The following is an 18,163-nucleotide window of genomic DNA, read 5'->3' as shown; positions in this document are numbered from 1 at the left end:
AGTTGGCAGATGGGACAGAAACTTCTACCTCAGAGCTCCTACTGGTAGTCTGTGCTCTTAGTAAGCTCTGTGCCCAGAACCAGACAGGGACTGCTGGCCCCAGGAACTGATTCTTACATATTTGAATAAAGGCAATGTGAAACAAATAAATAAGAAGGGAAAGAAAAGCAGAAAAGCTGACTAAGCAGGACCTTCTGTCTGAAGATGTCCAACTACTTATTTTTCTTAGGACTAGAGAGATGTCTCAGTGGTTAAGAGCACTGGCTGCTCCTTCAGAGGACCCTGGTTCAATTCCCAACATGGTAGCTCAAAACTGTCTGTAATTCCAGTTCCAGTGGTTCTGACACCCTCACATAGACATACATGCAGGCAAAAGACAAATGCACATAAAATAAAAAGAAATAAAGTAACAACAACAAAAGATTTTCAAAATTATATAGCCAGGTTGTAGTGGTGCACTCCTTTAATCCCAGCACTCAGAAGGCAGAGGCAGGCTGCTCTCTTGAGTTCAAGGCCAGCATAGTCTACACAGAGAAACCCTATTTCGAAAAACAAAAAGAAAAAAAGTCTTTTTCCTTGAACCTTTTTCCTTTTATTATTCTTGTGTATGAGTGTTTTGCCTGCATGTATGTCTATGCATTACCCACAGACAGTCCATAGAGGCCAGAAAAGGGACTGGATTCCCTGAAACTGGAGTTACAGGTGGCTGTGAGCTGCCATGTAGGTTCTGGGAATCAAACCTTAATTGCTGAGCCTTCTCTCCAGTACCTCAACTGCCTATTTTTAAGCAAGAAATGTGTTTGCCTAATTTCTGAAGAACACTAACTGCTCAGTTATTTTTATCACAGGTTGAACTGCCGATGGTTTGTGGGGACTTTGTAATTCAGGGATATGCTAGAGAGATGAGCACCCACATCAAGTCCTAGATGAGAGGAGAGACAACTTCCTCAGCTAACACTTGGAGCAACTGCAGTACCCATGAGGGTTCATCTGTGGTCTGAGTTCAAGTTCCTAGCACCCAGGTGAATGTTGGGTGTCTTTAACTCCAGCCGTGAAGCAAGCTGACTAGTTAGGCTACCCACATTGGTGAGCTCCAGATTCAACTGAGAGGCTCTGTCTCGATGCATAAGGTAGAGTGTCTGAAGACTTGCAACACGAACCTCTGGCCTCCACATGCATGTGCACAAACCCATGCACACATGTGCACATGCACACCTCAACACAGACGTGCACCCACATACATGCATGCACACCACATGCTCAAGAAAAAATTTTTAATTAGAATGCATCATTTTCAGCTTTGTGCATGGGAGTGAAACACTGACATTTCCCTAGTCAATGGAAGGGCATGCTTTTACTGCATTTCCATTTATAAAAAAAAAATGCAAGTTTCTCCAGCTCATGGCTCTTTGGGTGAGTGGACAGGGTACATTGACTTACTGTGGTTATTGGTCAATCTTGTCAAAGCTGTTACGATGTCTGTAAGAGTATTTCATGTAATCAGTTATAGATTTTGAAATACACACAATTGCCAGCCAGAGTAATAGGCATTTATTTGCTTCACTTTTGACCTACTCCTTCAGGAGGCATTTTGCTAGGGTGAAGTCAGGGCCTGAGTTCAACCCTTAGCTCCAATAATGGCTTGATTGCATTTTATTTTTGCAGTGTTGAGGACTGAAGACAACTCTCTACCACTGAGCTATCCATACATAAACCCCAAGAATTTCAAGCATCATTTCCAGTTTTGTTTTTTTGTTTTTCGAGACAGGGTTTCTCTGTGTAGTTTTGGTGCCTGTCCTGGATCTTGCTCTGTAGACCAGGATGGTCTCGAACTCACAGAGATCCACCTGGCTTTGCCTCTGTGGGATTAAAGTGCTGGGCTTAAAGGCATGTGCTACCACTGTACTGTATTTTATGATTCTGACCTGGGAGATCTCAGACCTTAGGGAGGTTTATACTGCTCTATGGGGACTTTAGGGGACTTTTGTCTTTTGGGATCATGGCAGAAATCTAAAGCACTGCCCAGGCGTCCTCTCAGTGAATAAGTCAGAAGCTGCAGCCTGCCACCGTCACTGGACATCCCTGGAGCTACCAGAAGTGAACTTCGTCCACCAAGCTGGGAAAATATGGTTCGTGTTCATTCACTTGCTCAGGGCTGATTTAGTGAGATCTGTTAGGCTTCTTCACCTCCATAAGAAACACAGACCAGTGTGCTGTAAGCTGGCAGCAAAGCGTCTTCCTTGGAGACATGAGCATCCAAGTATAGGACAAAGTCCCCTGGGAAAGCCGTCATGCTGACTGATCTTAGAGCACAGGCTTCCCCTCTGCCATAATGGATCGCCACAGGCTGGCAGCTCAGGCACCAGCAGTTTATTGTCTTGTAGCTCTGCAGGCTGGGAGTCCAGGATCACAGTATTGGCAGGGACGGGTTTCCACCAGGGGCCTGTCTTCCATCTCTCTGTTTGTACCAGCATTCTTTTGTATGTCTGTATTCTGATCTCTTCTCAGGACACCCAGCGTACTGATTCAGGTCCACTCCCGTGGCTTCATTTGACCTCAGTCATTTCTTTGAAGGTCTATCTCTAAAGAGAGCTGTATTCTGATGTACTGCCAGTTAGGATTTCTATTTTTTACTTTTTGGTTTTTTCGAGACAGAGTCTTAGTCTATAGCTGTGATAAATTGCTGTCCTGGAATTTAGAGATCCACCTCTCTCTGGAGTGCTGTTATTAAAGGCCTGAACTGCTACACCTGGCTGGAGTTAGAATTTTAAACATAGAAACTATAACATCCTGTGGTTGTGAAGAGCTGTCTAGTTACTTTCTGTTGCTGTGATAAAACACCATGACCAAGGCAGCTTATAAACGAAAGTGTTTAATTTGGGGCTTACAGCTTCAGAGGGTCAGAGTCCATGGTGGCCAAGCAAAGGCATGGCAGCAGGAACAGTGAGAACTCATGCCTTCTTTTTTTTTTTAATTATTTTATGTGCATTGGTGTTTTGCCTGCATGTATGTCTACATGTATGTTTACTTCTTTTAGACCTTAGAGATGTTTATACTGCTCTTTGGGGGCTGTGTCTTTTGTGATCATGGCAGAAATCTAAAGTACTGCCCAGGTATCCTCTCAGTAAGGGTGTCATATTTTGGAATTACAGACAGTTGTGAGCTGCCATGTGGGTGCTGAGAATTGAACCCAGGTCCTTTGAAAGAACAGCAAGTGCTCTTAACCACTGAACCACCTCTCCAGCACCCCCCGCCCCCAGCTCATATCTTAATCCACAAGCTGGAGACAGAGAGTGAGTCACTGGAGTGCTGTGAATGGCCCCCAAGTCTTTTGAACCTCAAATCTCATCCCCCAGTGACACCCCTCCTCCAACAGAGCCACACCTCCTAATCCTTCCCAAAGTGTTCCACCAACTGGAGACCAAGTGTTCAAACACATTAGCCTATGGGAACCACTCTCATTCAAACCTAAGGTGTCTTCTCCTACTTCAAAAGCCATCTGTGGCAGCCACAGTAAGCCCTGGGGACCAAGTCTGGCTCTGTGATCAATCTTTTCTTTCTTTCAGAATTTCATGTTGTCCAGGTTGGCCTTGGACCTCCTGCTTGCATCCCCAAGTGCTGTGATTAAAAGATGTGAACCACATCTGGTTTCCAACTGAATGAATAAAGGTTGGTCCCCAGGGTCTCAGACTAATTGGATGTGAAGGTGATTTTCAGTGAGGCCCCAGGTGGTGATTGGTAAGTCCCAGAGATTGTCCCCAGAGGCCAGGGTTGCTGGAAGGATGAGGTGGGTGGAGCTTACCACAGGCACAGGCTCTGAGTATTCCCTGCAGGAAGAGGAACAGCTAAACTCCAGCCCCCTAAAGCTGGACAGAGATTTCTGGCCATATGGATCTGTTAACATCTGAGAGGGTAGAAAGGAAGCCAGTGAATACATGGTGACCCCAGGAAAGAGGATGGTGGTGGTGTTGCCTCTTGCTGCCTCCTCTTCCTGCTGGTCTAAGTTGTCCTGCCTGAACCCACTGTGTGACTGGGACTCCAGGTGTGTGCTGCACACTCGGCTCTCATGGGTCTTTACTTCCTACTAGTACGTGATGTAAACTTGCCGATTTTTTATCCTTCTTTCTTCCCATTTTAATTTTACCTGCAGATGGTCTTCAAGGAACAAACTATCAAGTGGGCTCTGGCCAACCCTGGGATTCATATGTCACTCAAGACTAAGGAACTGTTTGTTGGGCTGGGTCATCCCAGATGGAAATACAACTTTGCTTTTGCTGGTACAAGGAAGCTCACGTGAATATAAGGGCTGAGGAGAGCAGAGAAGTGGGTTGAACCACTTCTCAACTTAGTATGTGAAGGCTCAGATCCATACTTTACTGCTTACTTTCTTTTTTGGTTTTTCGAGACAGGGTTTCTCTGAATAGCCTTGGCTGTCCTGGAACTCACTCTGTAGAACAGGCTGGCTTTGAACTCACAGAGATCTGCTTGCCTCTGCCTCCTGAGTGCTGGGATTAAAGGTGTGTGCCACTGCCACCCAGCTTTTTAATTTTAAAGATTGTGTGTCTATGGTGCTCTGCCTACATCTATCTGGGCATCACTGGAGTACCTGGTGTCTCTGTGCAGGCCAGAAGAGGGCACTGTGTTCCACGGAATTCAAGTACAGACAGTGGTGAACTACCAAGTGGATACTTTCCACCAGAAGAGCAGCAGGACATCTCCCCAGCACCCCACTGCGGATCTTAATACAGGAATGACACACAGGGCCCTGCTCTGGGCACTGGAGTAGGGGCTGTTTCTCATGTTTGTTGTTTGTATATTCATTAATCTGCTCACTTCTCACCAGCCAGCCCCTTGGTGTACTTCCTTATCACTGTCCTTGCGGGACTGCACCTGCAGAATAGACCCTGACTCCCTTAGATCTTATGCCAGGGGCCACTAGAATTGCCTCCTTCAGCCTGATCCAACTATGCTGCTAGTCCTCTGCAGGAAGAGAAATGCTAAGTCCCAGTAATCCTATCCCTAACCTGAAATGAGGAAATTCAGGCACTGTGACAGGCATGGTGGTGCCTCTCCATTCTGCATCGTGACCCAGTATGAGAACCTCACTGAAACCACTCAGGTCATTGCTATAATGCATCTTAAAAGCTTGAAAACGCTCCAGGCAAATTCGTGAGAGGGGAGTTCTAAAGTCCATTTCTAGCTGTGGGTTAATTCTCTGCCATGTTCTCTACATGGAGGAATAAACGCTGACATGTCCTAGGGAATGAAGGGGCTACTACTGTCCTGAGTTCACAGGTAGGGAAGAGTAGGGCGGGCTGGCTCCCAGTTCACCCTTCCCTGCCCACTGTTCCCCAAGTCCTTGGCTGGTACTCCAGGTTCCTCTCTTCAGACTAAGAGCCAAAAACCCACGGATGCTTTCCTCAATCTGCTGCGATCCAGATCACTCACCCAAACCAACTCACTGTCATCACCACCCAAATTCGGCAGCTGTGACCCTAATCACAACCCACAGAACTGCACCTCGTCACGCTGTCCTCCCAGCACCCCATGCTAAGCAGCCACTGTCCAAGACAGCCAGACCAGGCCCGTGCAGGTTGCCTCAGAGACCAGTATGTAGTTATTCAGAGGCTGGCCCACACACCCAGCAGCCTGCCCTTGTCTCTTGCATACATGGCACCCCAGTGGTGAGGAGTAGCCATGTACCCCAGGCCCAGCAGCATGGCAGAGGCAGAACAAGGGCATTCATTACCTGTATGCATTTTTGGAAACGGGACGAGGATCAAACTTAAAGAAGATGATGCACATGGGTTGCAAGGGAGGCTTTGCTCACACGGTCACAAGCTCTGTGGAAAAGGAGAATAGTGAGCCATGAACAGCAGTGTCGCAGGGCCTTTCAGACACCTCAATGGCCCAGAACACACCACCACAAGTGAGAACCAGATCTTGTAACTCCACCACCACGACACTCCCTGACCCTGGGCACACCGCCCGGGGTGGTGGGTAGTGCTGGAAGGGACAGCAGCAGCAATGGGAACCACACATAAAGCTAGGGTAAGGACAGCAAATCCTCTCCCCTAAAATGGCACTTCACCTGGGGTGATCTGTGACACAAATTCCTGCAGGCCTTTGTCCAGCACACACACCTACCATCCCAAAGGACCTAATGGCTCTACATACCCACATTAGTAGGCAGAAATCTGTGCTGGGCATGTGCACACACCTGGGTGCTATATGAGCATGGACCCCATGCCTCAGAGCCTCTGGGGCCCAGAAAGCATTTTCCCATACTTTCTAGTTCTGAGATTAGACCTAATCTAGATGTACCAACTCTGGAAAGGAGACTCAAAGAACCCCAAAATGTATATAGGTACAATGATTTAGTGTCATAGTTCCAGGACACAGCCAATGCATCAGCTGAAATCTGGGACAACCAAGAAACTGTTCCAGCACTGAGGAGGCCAAGTAGTGAGCAGAGAGGCAGTGTGCACAGATGTGAGGCCACTGAGGACGAGTGCAGGAATGTGTATGTTGCTCTGCAGACAGATACATTCTATGTTCATGTGTACTTGTGTATGATATTTGTACACAGCGTGACACTGTCTTTGTGAGCACGTGTATGTTGTAAGCACATGTATGTCCATAGGAGACCACCCCTATCACAAAGGCACAGATGGAAGATGCCTCGGAGGTCAGGGTGGCTGGGGCGTCAGGCCAGGCTGTGTTCACTCTTAGGTTTGGGTAGGGTCAGTGCAGTGGCCTTAGTACTAAGGTGCTAAGCATGACATGGCCACTTGAGTTTGGGTACCTTCCTGGGAGGCAGCACACACGTAAGATGTGGGTCTGTGGGTCAGGCTCTTGATGGCTCTCTATATAGGAGACCAGCACAAGAAACCCAGGTCCAGCACAGCCGCTACAGCTGTTAGGGCAGCTATGTCCCCAGTCTCCATGTAGCTACACAGAGCATCATCCTAGATGAGGGCCTTCAAAGTCTCTGTGGGCACATTAGGAGAAAGCATGGCCTGGAGACCTGGAGACCACTATCACTTACTTTTTCAGAAAACCCTAACAGATACTACAGCATTGGGAGAGGCCTCAGCTCCAGGGATACCAGGGATATCCCTGGGACAGACACTGGAAATTCTAATTCTTGGGTCTATGAAATGGAATTTTTGCTGACTGTGCCTTGGCACTCAAAGAACTGGTTATCTCCACATCAGGCCTGCCACAGTAGTAGAGCGGGCTCAGGCCACAGCCTGCCATGGCTATTGCTTGCCTGAGTACCCCAGGGAAGCAGGCAGGCTTAAGAAAGCCTTCCATAGACAATACCACAATGTGTCTGCCCCCAGACTATCTGGCACACTGGAGTGATGGCTTAGTGATTATGAAAACTGGCTGTGGGGCTGAAGAGGTGGCTCAGTGGTTAAGAGCACTGACTGCTCTTCCAGAGGTCCTGGGTTCAGTTCTCAGCACCCACATGGCAGCTCACAACTTTGTGTAATTCTAGTTCCAAGGGGACCCAATACCCATGGCAAAACACCAATGCACATAAAATAAAAAGAAAAAAATTATAATAAAAAGGAAACAAAACTGGCTGTTCTTCCAAAGGACCTGGGTTCAATCCCCAGCACCTACGTGGTGGCTCACAACCATCTGTAACTCTAGTCTCAGAGCATTTATTCTGGCCTTGGGGATACTAGGCACACACATGGTGCATAGATGAACCTGCAGGCAAAACATTCATATACATAATTTTTTTAATTAAAGGGGGTGGTCTCTGAGAAATTATGTGTACCTAGCATTCCATGAAACAGAGACAGAGTCACGCTCTGGGGTCAGGTGAAATTCAGTGACTTTGGCTATCAAGAAAGATTGACATGAATATCACAAACTAGCCATGCTAATTCTAGGAAAACAGAAGCAAGGTAGAAAAAGTAACAGAACAAACCAGGGGTCACAGAGTACAGAAAAAACTTTGTAAAGTTCTCTGAGAAATGATGCTATAGGAACTATAGAGCCAGCAGGTGTGGGGGTGTGGGGGTGTGGGGGTGTGTGGGGGGGTGCACAGAAGTGGTAAATTCACAAGCAGACGGACACAGCTAATGAGATGGTCCAGCAGTTATCCAGAGGCAGTGCAAGGAACTGACATCACGCTGGGTCTCAGAAGGCCCATGTTCCACTTGCCAGCTGCTGTGGATGGGGGCTCCTGGACCAACAATACACGCAAAAGCCAGCTCCTGGTGTCAGAGAAGAGGCCAGCACTCTGGACCTTAGACTCCTCAGGCCCTCCCTAGGCTGTGTACCCAGATACTGGGAAGAGCCACTGGTAGAAGTAGTTCTGGCCACTGTCACCAGACATAGCCAGAGAAAGGGTGTTTCTCCAATTCAGCTGCAGGCCCTGCCATCTTAGCTGGCCCAGGCGGGCAGCAGACCGGCCTCTAGGTTGGAGTGGTGGGAGGGCTCCGGGGTCCACAGGAAGGCCATCGATGTGTCTCCAGGCAGCCTGGAATTGGAGGTGCTGGCAGAGCCTGGGGCTGCGGCCTCGATGAAGACGCAGTCATTGGGAGAGAAGAACCAGAGGAAAGCCAGCCCCTGGGAGGGGACCATCAGGAACTGCCTTTCTCTCCAATCCCTCACCCCCCACTCAAGCCAGGCCCGCTGCCCATCAGCCCCTCTGCCCTCTCTGGCCAGCAAACCACCCCTCATACCTTCCCTACTGTACCTCTCCCGTAGCAGATCCTTCTTTCCCCTGAGCCCAGTTATTTCCCCCAAGAAGCTGCTGGCAAGCCCCTGTGAGTGCCAGGTGTCTCCAACTTAGCACAGATGGAGTTCTGATGCTCTTTCTGGGCCTGGTGGGGTCTCAGACATGCTGCTTTTTCAGCCCCCTTCTTGCTCCTGCTGACCTGCAGGGCTGGGAGCCAACCTGAGTCCATCCCCTAGCCTCCTGATTACCACATTGTGTACAGGAGAGTGGGTATGTAAATGGTCAAAACCACCTCACAGAGTCAACACCCCTGAGCATGCCAGACACTTCCCATGGTCTCTGGGACCAGGAGAGCCCATGGGACCGCAGAAGACAACATGTATCACAAGGGTCCTCAAAGGCCATAGGCTGTTCATGACGGCCATGTGTTGGGGAGAGATGAGCCTGGCTTTTCCTCTACCTCGCCTGGAGCCGCCCTTGGGCTCATTAGCTAATGAGTTCAATGGAATTTCTGTCTTTGGCTACCCAAAAAAGCCAGAGTGACCAGGGTCATATAGGATTCTGCAATTGCCTGAAGTCAGATTAGCCCAGTCACCATGGAGAGGAGAAAAGGAAAGGAAACTTTTGGAAGAGCTGGAGACAGCTCAGCAGCTGAGAGCACGGGCTGTTCTTCAGAGGACCTGGTTCATTTCCCTGCATGCACATGGTGGCTCCCAACCCTCTGTAACCCCAGTTTCAGGGAATCTAGTGCCTTTTCTGGGCTCCATGGCCACTGCACATACATAGTACACAGACATACATGGAAGAAAACACCCACACACATACAATAAAATGGAAAATAAGAACAAAACCTAAAAAACCCCCCTCTGGACATTTGTGGAAATGGGTGAGGAGAGCATGAAGTCCTGCTGAGCACAGGAAGTTGCAGTCCTGAGGACGTCTCTGAAAGCCCCAAACGACCATGCTAACAAGTGCTAGCCCAGGAACTGGGATCTGTGCCAAAGGTTCCTGAGGTTAAAGTGCATAGAGAGTCCAAAGCCGGTGCCTCACACCCACCTGTCACTGGGCAGAGGGCTCACACTGTGTCCTTGGCCTGCCTAGCAACAGTTAGCACTCCACTTCCTGGGATGATCTCCACCAATACAAGTACACAGCTCTGCCCAGGGCTCTCCTGGCAGTCACTGTGTGTGGAGTACAGCAGGCCTGGGCTACCCACACCCTCTACACTTCAACTAGTCTCTTTGGAATGTCTTTTGGGAAAAGTGTCCTCACTGACATGAAGCCTATGTCACTGTGACTTGTGATGGTGGCCTTGGGCCATGTAGTTATCAGCTGGATACAAAGTAGGGTCAGCCACATAGGTTAGCAATCAGCCAAACCCACAAATGAAGTCCCTGTAAAACCCTGGGTACCCAGGTTAGCAGGCTGCTGGCAAAGCCCATGTGCATTGTTTCGCACATCACTGCTGAGAGAACTGAGCAGGGGCACACAGCTCCACTGAGAACTCGCAAATAGGAGCCTCTGCCCCTTGTCTATTGTGGATTTTAATCTGTATCCATCCCCTGTAATAAACTATGAACATGAATACAAGCTTTTTGAACTCTGCGTCCTCCTGAGACCCGCTAGAGTCACTACACCCCTCCTGAAAGGCTGGACCCTGGGCCCAGCAACAGGCTCCACTCCATGCAGGCTACTTCCACAACATAGTCCACTGAGCCTAGTTGTACCTGCCTCTTTGCCCGACCAAGACAATATCCTCTAAGTGTCTATAGGGCCAGAAAACTGTTGTTGCAGCCTGTGCCTAATCACGGGCTGTCTAATTGGTCAAATTCAGACTAAACGTAGCCACCCTACACAGGAAGGAAAGATTAGATCAAAACAAGACAGAAATTCACTAGGGAAAACATTAAATTCTGTAGCTGCAAGTCTGACATCCAGGACATGTAGTATGATGTGGGCTCCACAGGGCTTGGCCAGCCCCAACTCACAGCCCTTTTGCCTGGAGCACACATGAGCTGGCTCCACTCATTTCCTCCAGGTTCTGCCCTCAGTGGCATTTCACATTCCTGGCACCCTGAACATTCAAGGGTTTCTATTGTAACATATTCTTCATCCTTACAGTAAGCACTGGAGGAATCTCCTCAGGAAATCCAACCCTGCTACACACTGCCTGGCCTAAGACTTTCCTTTAAAAAAACAAAAACAAACAAACAAACAAACAAAAAACCAACCTGGGGCTAGGGAGATGGCTCAGTGGTTATGAGCACTCTCTGCTGTTCCAAAGGTCCTGAGTTCAATTCCCAGCACCCACATGGCAGCTCACACCTGTCAGAAACTCCAGTTTCAGGGAATCCCCACACCCATGGCAGAAACACAAATGCACATAAAAATAAAATTAAATTAAATTTAAAATAAATCTTAAAAACAAACAAACAAACAAACAAACAAACAAACAAAACCCTAGGAAGGCAGTTCTCAATCTGTGGGTTGTGACCCCTTTGTGTTGACTGACCCTTTCTTAGGTGGCTGCATATCAGATATTTATATTATGGTTGGGGGTCATCACAACATGAAGAACTGTATTAAAGGGTTGCAGCATTAGGAAAGTTGAGAACCTTTGGTCTAGGAGCAAGCCTCTATGTCCTTGTAATTCTTGCATCCTGTAAGCCTGTAAAACCATCACCATGTGGACATTGACAAGGTCTGGTACTAGCCTGAGAAACCTAGCCACCAGGTACCCTTGGACCTTGGCTATAGTAGCTCCCAAATGCTTTCATTGAAAGGCCAACAAGGGCTGGAAAGACGGCTCAGGGCATAAGGGTATGCACAGCTCTTGTAGAGGATCTGGGCTCAGTTCCCAGGCCCCACATAACGGCTTGTAATGTCTGTACCACTAAGAGTCTGACAGTCTTCTATCTATAAGCATCAGAGAATGCACACAGTGCACGGTCACACAAGCAAGCAAAACACTCCTGTACATAAAATAACAGTAAGAACCCCCAAGAAGCCAGGCATGGTGGCGCACACCTTTAATCCTAGCACTTGGGAGGCAGAGGCAGGCGGATCTCTGTGAGCTTGAGGCCAGCCTGGTGTACAGAGTGAGATCTGGGACAGGCTCCAAAGCTACACAGAGAAACCCTATCTGAGAAAAAGAAACAACAAACAAACAAACATACAAAAAGAACCCCAGAACCCCTGCCTTCCCTAAGCAGCCTGTTTCCAGCACAGCACCCTGGCAGCACACAGCACCCTTCCTCTTTTTCTGTGCTGCGTGCTCCAAAACACACTCATTTTTGGCAGTGGTGTAACAAATTTTAATTGAAAATAGACTCTCTGAAAATAGGGAAATTGGAAAAAACAAAAACAAAAAAACCAAGAAGGCCAGTAAATGTTCAGAATTCAAGAGCATGTCCATTGTGCTGGCTAATTTTATGTCAATTTGACATAGACTAGAGCCATCTGAGAGGAGGGAAGCCCCAACTGAGAAACGCCTCCATAGATTGGGCTGTGGGCAAACCTGTAGGACATTTTCTTAATGTGACCATTGTGGGTGGAGCCATCCCTGGGCTAGTGGTCCTAGGTTCTACAAGAAAGCAGGCTGAGCAAGCTACAGGCAGGACCCCTCCATGACCACAGCATTAGCTCCTGTCTCCAGGTTCTTGCCCTGTTTGAGTTTCTGACCTGACTTCTTGTAAGCCAAATAAACCTTTTCCTTCTCAGCTTGCTTTGTTTGGGTCATGGTGTTTTATCACAACAATGTGGACGCTTGTAGTAAGAGAAGATTCACAACTCCCCGAGTTCAAAACACTACACACACACATGCACATTTTAAAAGTCCAAATAGCAACACCAGTGATTCCAAGAGCCTTCCACTGTACTTCACCTGAGAGATATGACAAGCTCCTCCCCTATCACCAGGGGAGGACACCTAACCTAAGAGGGCTAATCCCCATTGCTAGGTCTGGGGTTTCACTTTATATTGTCAAGCACAGGGTTTGACGTCCACAGAACAGCCACAGATTCCTTAGTCCTGCCTGAACCATCAATCTGGACACCTGGGCCAGAGGGCCCATTTCCCCAATTCCAGCAGGGAGATAGATCCTGACCTACTCAGGAACTTAATAAGCCTTTTCTTTTCAAATGAGTTTTCAGGGTTCTACCCTGGAGCCTTTGATGGGCGAGGTCCTGTCACCTCCCGAAATGCCCTCAAGGTACCTTTCCTGTCATAGTACTAAGTATGTCGCTTGTTTTTGTTGTCTTTTTTAAAATTATGATTATTTTCTATTTTTGAGACAGGGTCTCTCTGTGTAGCCCTGGCTGTCCTGGAACTCACTATGTAGACCAGGCTGGCCTTGAACTCAGAGAGCTACCTGCCTCTGCCTCCCAAGATGCCATTAACAGCTCTGGCCACTCTAGCTTCATATACACCTTTAAATATACCCATGCTCCCTTCCTGGCCAAACTATATGCTTTTTTTCGTATCTTTCATTCTTTTAGCTCCTAATTCTTATTAGGAACCTGATTAAATTTTCTCCAACAAATAATAATTGGCTGATGGACCGGCAAAAAGTATAGGTGGGAAGATCAGACGGAGAATGATGGGAAGGAGGGTGGAGACAGGAAGATGCCCGACAGTCAGCCGATGCTGAGCAAGCAGGACGTGTAGAAAATGAGGTGATAAACCATAAGTCACACGGCAAAACATAGATGGATAGAAGTGGGTTAATTTATGTTGTAAGAACTAGTTAGTAATAAGCCTGAGCTATCATCTGAACATTTATAATATAAGCCTCTGTGTGTTTATTTGGGAGCAGGTGGTTGAGGCACACAAAAACTCTGCCTACATATGGCATTCCAACATGGGGCTCAAATTTCTACATAAAACCTGAAAAGGCTTAAAAAGGGATTCTAGACACAAGAACAGAGTCAGGCACAGCTTTTCTCCAGTGGGCTCTGTTTGCCGGCCGTGAGTAGAGGCACCGCTCCTTTAAGAGACAGCTTCCTGGCTCAGTGCTGATGGCAAAAACAGGCAAACACTTACATGGTGTTTATGAGCAGTGAGTGGCATGCTACTCAGTAGTGGCACGGACCTAGAAACTTCCCAGAGTTGGGATGGTAAACATGGAACCCAGAGCTGGTGGTAAATGTACCTCTGCCATGAGACTAGACACAGGGAACTGAGGGGGAGGAGCCAGCACCAGCACCATGGTCTAAGTTACACAGCAGTTTTTTGGTTTTTGTTTTGTTTTTTGGGTTGTTTTTGCTCATGCAGACAGAAAAGGTTACAGATGCTCGGTGAAGGACAGATTTAGACAAAAAGGGCCTCTAAACTGGTCTCAGTGTGTTTGAAAATATGTATAGGCTTGGGAGAGAGAAAGAAAAAAAAGAATATGCACAGTCTTAGATTAAGAAATACAGTTTTAAAATAAAGTCCTTAAAAAGGGAATAGAGTCATGAAAAATATAAGCCATATAAAAATGGAAAATACACAGAGAGTCTGGTACTGTATGTTACTCTGTTGTCTTTAAATTCTTGGACTGCTAATGAACAGGTGAGAACTGCTGAGAGATATGTGATTATGGAAGCTGCTAGATTAAACCAATGCATAGATTTTAAAATATCTTCACTTCAAATTTTGAGTCAAAAAATATGTTACTTTGGGACAGAGTTTTTGCTTTAATTTCCACAAGAAATAAGAGGCTCTGGATTCATTCTGGATTAAGAAAAATTAGGTTTGATCAAGGAAGACCCCCCCCCCCCCCGGAAAAATCGCCAATGGGAACAGATGCCCTGGATGATGCAACATTTCAGAGCACCTGTGTTGCAGTTTCCTCTAAGTTATGCCCCCAGAACACCTTCAGGGCTGCTGGCTGAGATGACCCAGCCTCACAAAATATTATAGTCAGGACTTGACCATAACCCTAAATTTTCTCAGGGTCCCCCAAAGATTATCAGTGCCCTCAATCAATAGGAAGTAGTCTGAGAACTATGCCCACATTCCCAAAAATAAATTGTGAATGTTTGTCATTGTTTAGGGGGGTTGGTTACAAGTTGTTATTGGTAATGGTCAAGAAAAAAGCTGAAAAAAGGAGATTAGATTCAAGAATCTCATTCTAAAAAGAAAAAGAGGGGGGATACAGAAATATGATAAAAAAGGTACATTATAGCTTAAAAATACAGGTTAATAATTAGTCATCTATAATAGCTACCCATATCTATCAAACTTATGGTCATGTAGTTAGGTTTTCTAGGTATACAGAGACATATTCCAGACAGATAGGTATCTTCAAACCCTTCAAAGACCTACAGAATATGGCATTTAAAATGTTTTAATAACCTAAGGCTTTTTTCATGAAAGTGAGACACGTCTGCTCCTGACAGCACCAATTATTTCAAAGAGGATGATGGGCATCGAAAAAAACTCCATATGGAGTTTGCTTTCTTTATGGCAAAAGCTAGCCATATGGGCAAAAAAAACTGCCCTTGCCTTGATTGCTGACAGTTACTGTCCAAACTGGACCAGCAGGAAGCAAGAAAGGCGACTGCCAAACTTTGCCAAGACAAGGTAGGACAGTCCTTCAAAATTCCTGCTTCACAGGAAAGTCTGTCAGATATGCTAGGCCTGTAGTTGAATGTCCCAACATTACAGAGAAACTATGGGTGACTGTCCATGCAGCAAGATGTCCCTGTTATTAGGTTACATTGCATCCTTCTAGGGTCTTTGATAGAGTTGAAGACTAGACAGTTATAGTTTTCCTTAGTTATGATAAAAAGTAAATTAGATACAAAACTTTGGAGTCACAAAGACAAATAACAGAATTTTTCTCTAGTTTTGTCAAACACAAATAAACTAGATATTGTAACTGCAATTCTTACTTAATAACTGTATTGGTATATATAGTTTTACTATGTTAAGGTTAAAACCTTTCTTTTTAATTAGACAAAAAGGAGGAAATGCTGTAGAATAATCCTTCTGTACACTGTGAATATGTATCACTCTCTTTGGTTAATAAGACACTGATTGGCTGATAGCCAGGCAAAAAGTACCGGCAGGGAGATCAAACTGAGACTGATGGGAAGGAGGGCAGAATAGGGAGATGCCAGCCAGCCTCTGAGCAAGTTGGATGTGTAGAAAATGAGGTGACTCTCTATGCTGATTCCCTGAGAGATTCCACCCTCCTGAATGCTTAAGGAATGTTCCTTGTCTGTGTATCCAGCATATTGGGCGTTAACAGCTTAGATGCAAGATTGTGAAACATCAGAAGTGGGGTTGGGGATTTAGCTCAGTGGTAAAGTGCATGCCTAGTAAGCGGGAAGGCCAGGGGTTTGATCCTCAACTCCAAAAAAAAAAAAAAAGTGAACTTCTGTCCTCCAGGGTTCTCTTATTGTGCTGTAAGCCTGTATTTAAGACCTCCTCCCTCCTGGCATTCCGCATTCAAAAAGAAGAGGAGGAGGAGGAGGAGGGGGAGGGGGAGGAGGAGGAGGAGGAGGAGGAGGAGGAGGAGAAGTGGGAGGTCAAGATCATGATGGGGAAACCCAGAGACAGCTGACTGGTGCTAGTTGGAGCTCACTGACTCTAGACTGACAGCTCGGGAACCTGCATGGGATCAAACTAGGCCCACTGAATGTGGGTGACAGCTATGTGGCTTGATCTGTTTGTGGGGTCCCTGGCAGCAGGACCAGGACTTATCCCAGATGCATGAACTGGCTTTTTGGAGCCCATTCCCTGTGGTGGGATACCTTGCTCAGCCTTGACACAATGGGGAGTGGCTAGGCTCTCCTTCAACTTGGTATGCCAGACTTTGTTGACTACCATGGGAGGCCTTACCCACTCTGAGGAGTGGATGGGGGTAGAGTGGGAGGGAGGTGAGGAGGCCGGAGAAAGGAAGGGAGGGGGAAGTGGGGTTGGTATGTAAAATGAAAAAATTTTAATTAAAAAAAAAAAAAAAACCCTAAAAAAAAAAAAGAGGAAGAAAATGAGGAAATAAGCCATGAGCCACTGGCAAAACATAGATTAGTAGAAATGGGTTAATTTGGGTTGTAAGAGCTAGTTAATAATAAGCCTGAGCTACTGGCTGAGAATTTATAAGTAATATATGCCTCTGTGTATTTATTTGGGACAGGAAAACTACCTACAAATGACCTAATTTCTTTCTTTCTTTCTTTCTTTCTTTTTTTTTTTGCCAGAGCTGAGGATCGAACCCAGGGCCTTGTGCTTGCTAGGCAAGTGTTCTACCACTCACTGAGCTAAATCCCAACCTCTCTTTTCTTGTTTTTAGTTGCTGTTTGTGGTTTTTTGTTTTGTTTTGGGGTTTGGGTTTTGTGGGTTTTTTTTTTTTTTTTTTTTTTTGAGACAGCTCTGGTTGTCCTGGAACTATACAGATCAGGCTGGCCTCAAACTCACAAACAACCACTTGCCTCGGCCTCCCATATGCTGAAATTAAAGGTGTGATCCACTGTGCCCACTTTCACCAACTAGGCCTTACCCCTTAAAGGTTTCCCAAAATTGTGATTCGTGCTGGGAAAAAGAAAACATGAGCCTAGAAGAGACAGGCTAGATTTGAACTATAAAAACTGAATATTACAGGGGTTGGAGAGATGGTTTAGCAGTTAAAAGCACTGGCTGCTCTTCCAGGAGACCCAGGTTCAATTCCCAACACTCACATGATGGCTCACAGCCATCTATAAACTAATGCTCTCTTCTGGTGTGCAGACATACATGCAGACCAAAATCGATATACATAAAATACATAAATAAAGAGTATTACATAAAACTGAGTATTACGAAGTATAGTCGGTCCCATACTTTATTGGCATTAGTTTCATTCTTGGAGTGTGTACAGAAAATTAGAATCCTTAGGCAGATACTGGAAGAAAAAGTGGTCAAAAATTCTCCAGCATGTGCAAAGCACACATCTGACCCCTCCACACATTGCCCCTGCCTGCATGGGAATTCCTCCCAGACCAGAGTCCTGGTACATGCTCTGAAGAGAGCTGCCCACTTTCCAGAACACGGGGGTGGGGGTGGGGTGGGGGCTGGTCCACACACAATGAATGGATAAACATCTACACTATACAGATCTGTCCATGTCTGAAGACAGCCAAGGTCCATATATACAGACAACATAACAGAGGAAGGTTTCCGTGTCCTGCGACAATCAATGCTTCCAACCCTAAGAATATCCCAGCTCTTTCTGACCTGTCCTTAGCAAGTGGGCTCAGTCCCCTGGTCTGCCTACCTTCTCTGAAAAATCTGAGTCCCCAAACTCCTTTGTTCTCCACATTTTGAAGGGAAGATTCTTCCCTTTAAGACCCTATCATGGCTGTCTATGGCCATGCTTTATCTCTAGTCTATAATTAAGAGGTTGTGGTGGCTTGAAAGAAAATGGCCCCAAGGGAGTGCCACTGTTGGGAGTGGCCTTATTGGAGTAGATGTGACCTTATGGAGGAAGTGTGTCACTG

The 18,163-nt window shown here is 46.5% G+C and overlaps 1 protein-coding gene across 10 annotated transcripts in view; it reads right to left on the bottom strand.

Annotated features, from left to right (window-relative positions):
* Tango2 (transport and golgi organization 2 homolog) overlaps positions 1-18,163 on the bottom strand; it is a 60,031-nt gene that overhangs the window by 31,434 nt on the left and 10,434 nt on the right. For 4 of the 10 annotated variants that reach the window (XM_036194499.1, XM_036194502.1, XM_036194501.1 and 1 more), the window contains exon 2: positions 5,750-5,843. The exons of 2 other annotated variants lie outside the window; for them this stretch is intronic. In XM_036194499.1, the coding sequence (XP_036050392.1) occupies positions 5,750-5,805 (56 nt within the window). In that variant the 5' untranslated portion in view covers positions 5,806-5,843. Of the gene's footprint in view, positions 1-1,440; positions 1,480-5,749; positions 5,844-18,163 lie in introns of those variants that run through there. 4 more of the 10 variants (XM_036194508.1, XM_036194509.1, XM_036194506.1 and 1 more) reach the window with 3 other exon arrangements.

The sequence above is a fragment of the Onychomys torridus genome, chromosome 8, assembly GCF_903995425.1.
Source record: "Onychomys torridus chromosome 8, mOncTor1.1, whole genome shotgun sequence".
Taxonomy (NCBI): Eukaryota; Metazoa; Chordata; class Mammalia; order Rodentia; family Cricetidae; genus Onychomys; species Onychomys torridus.
The sequence above is the reverse complement of the archived record's forward strand: the minus strand, read 5'-3'. Positions and strand labels throughout refer to the sequence as shown.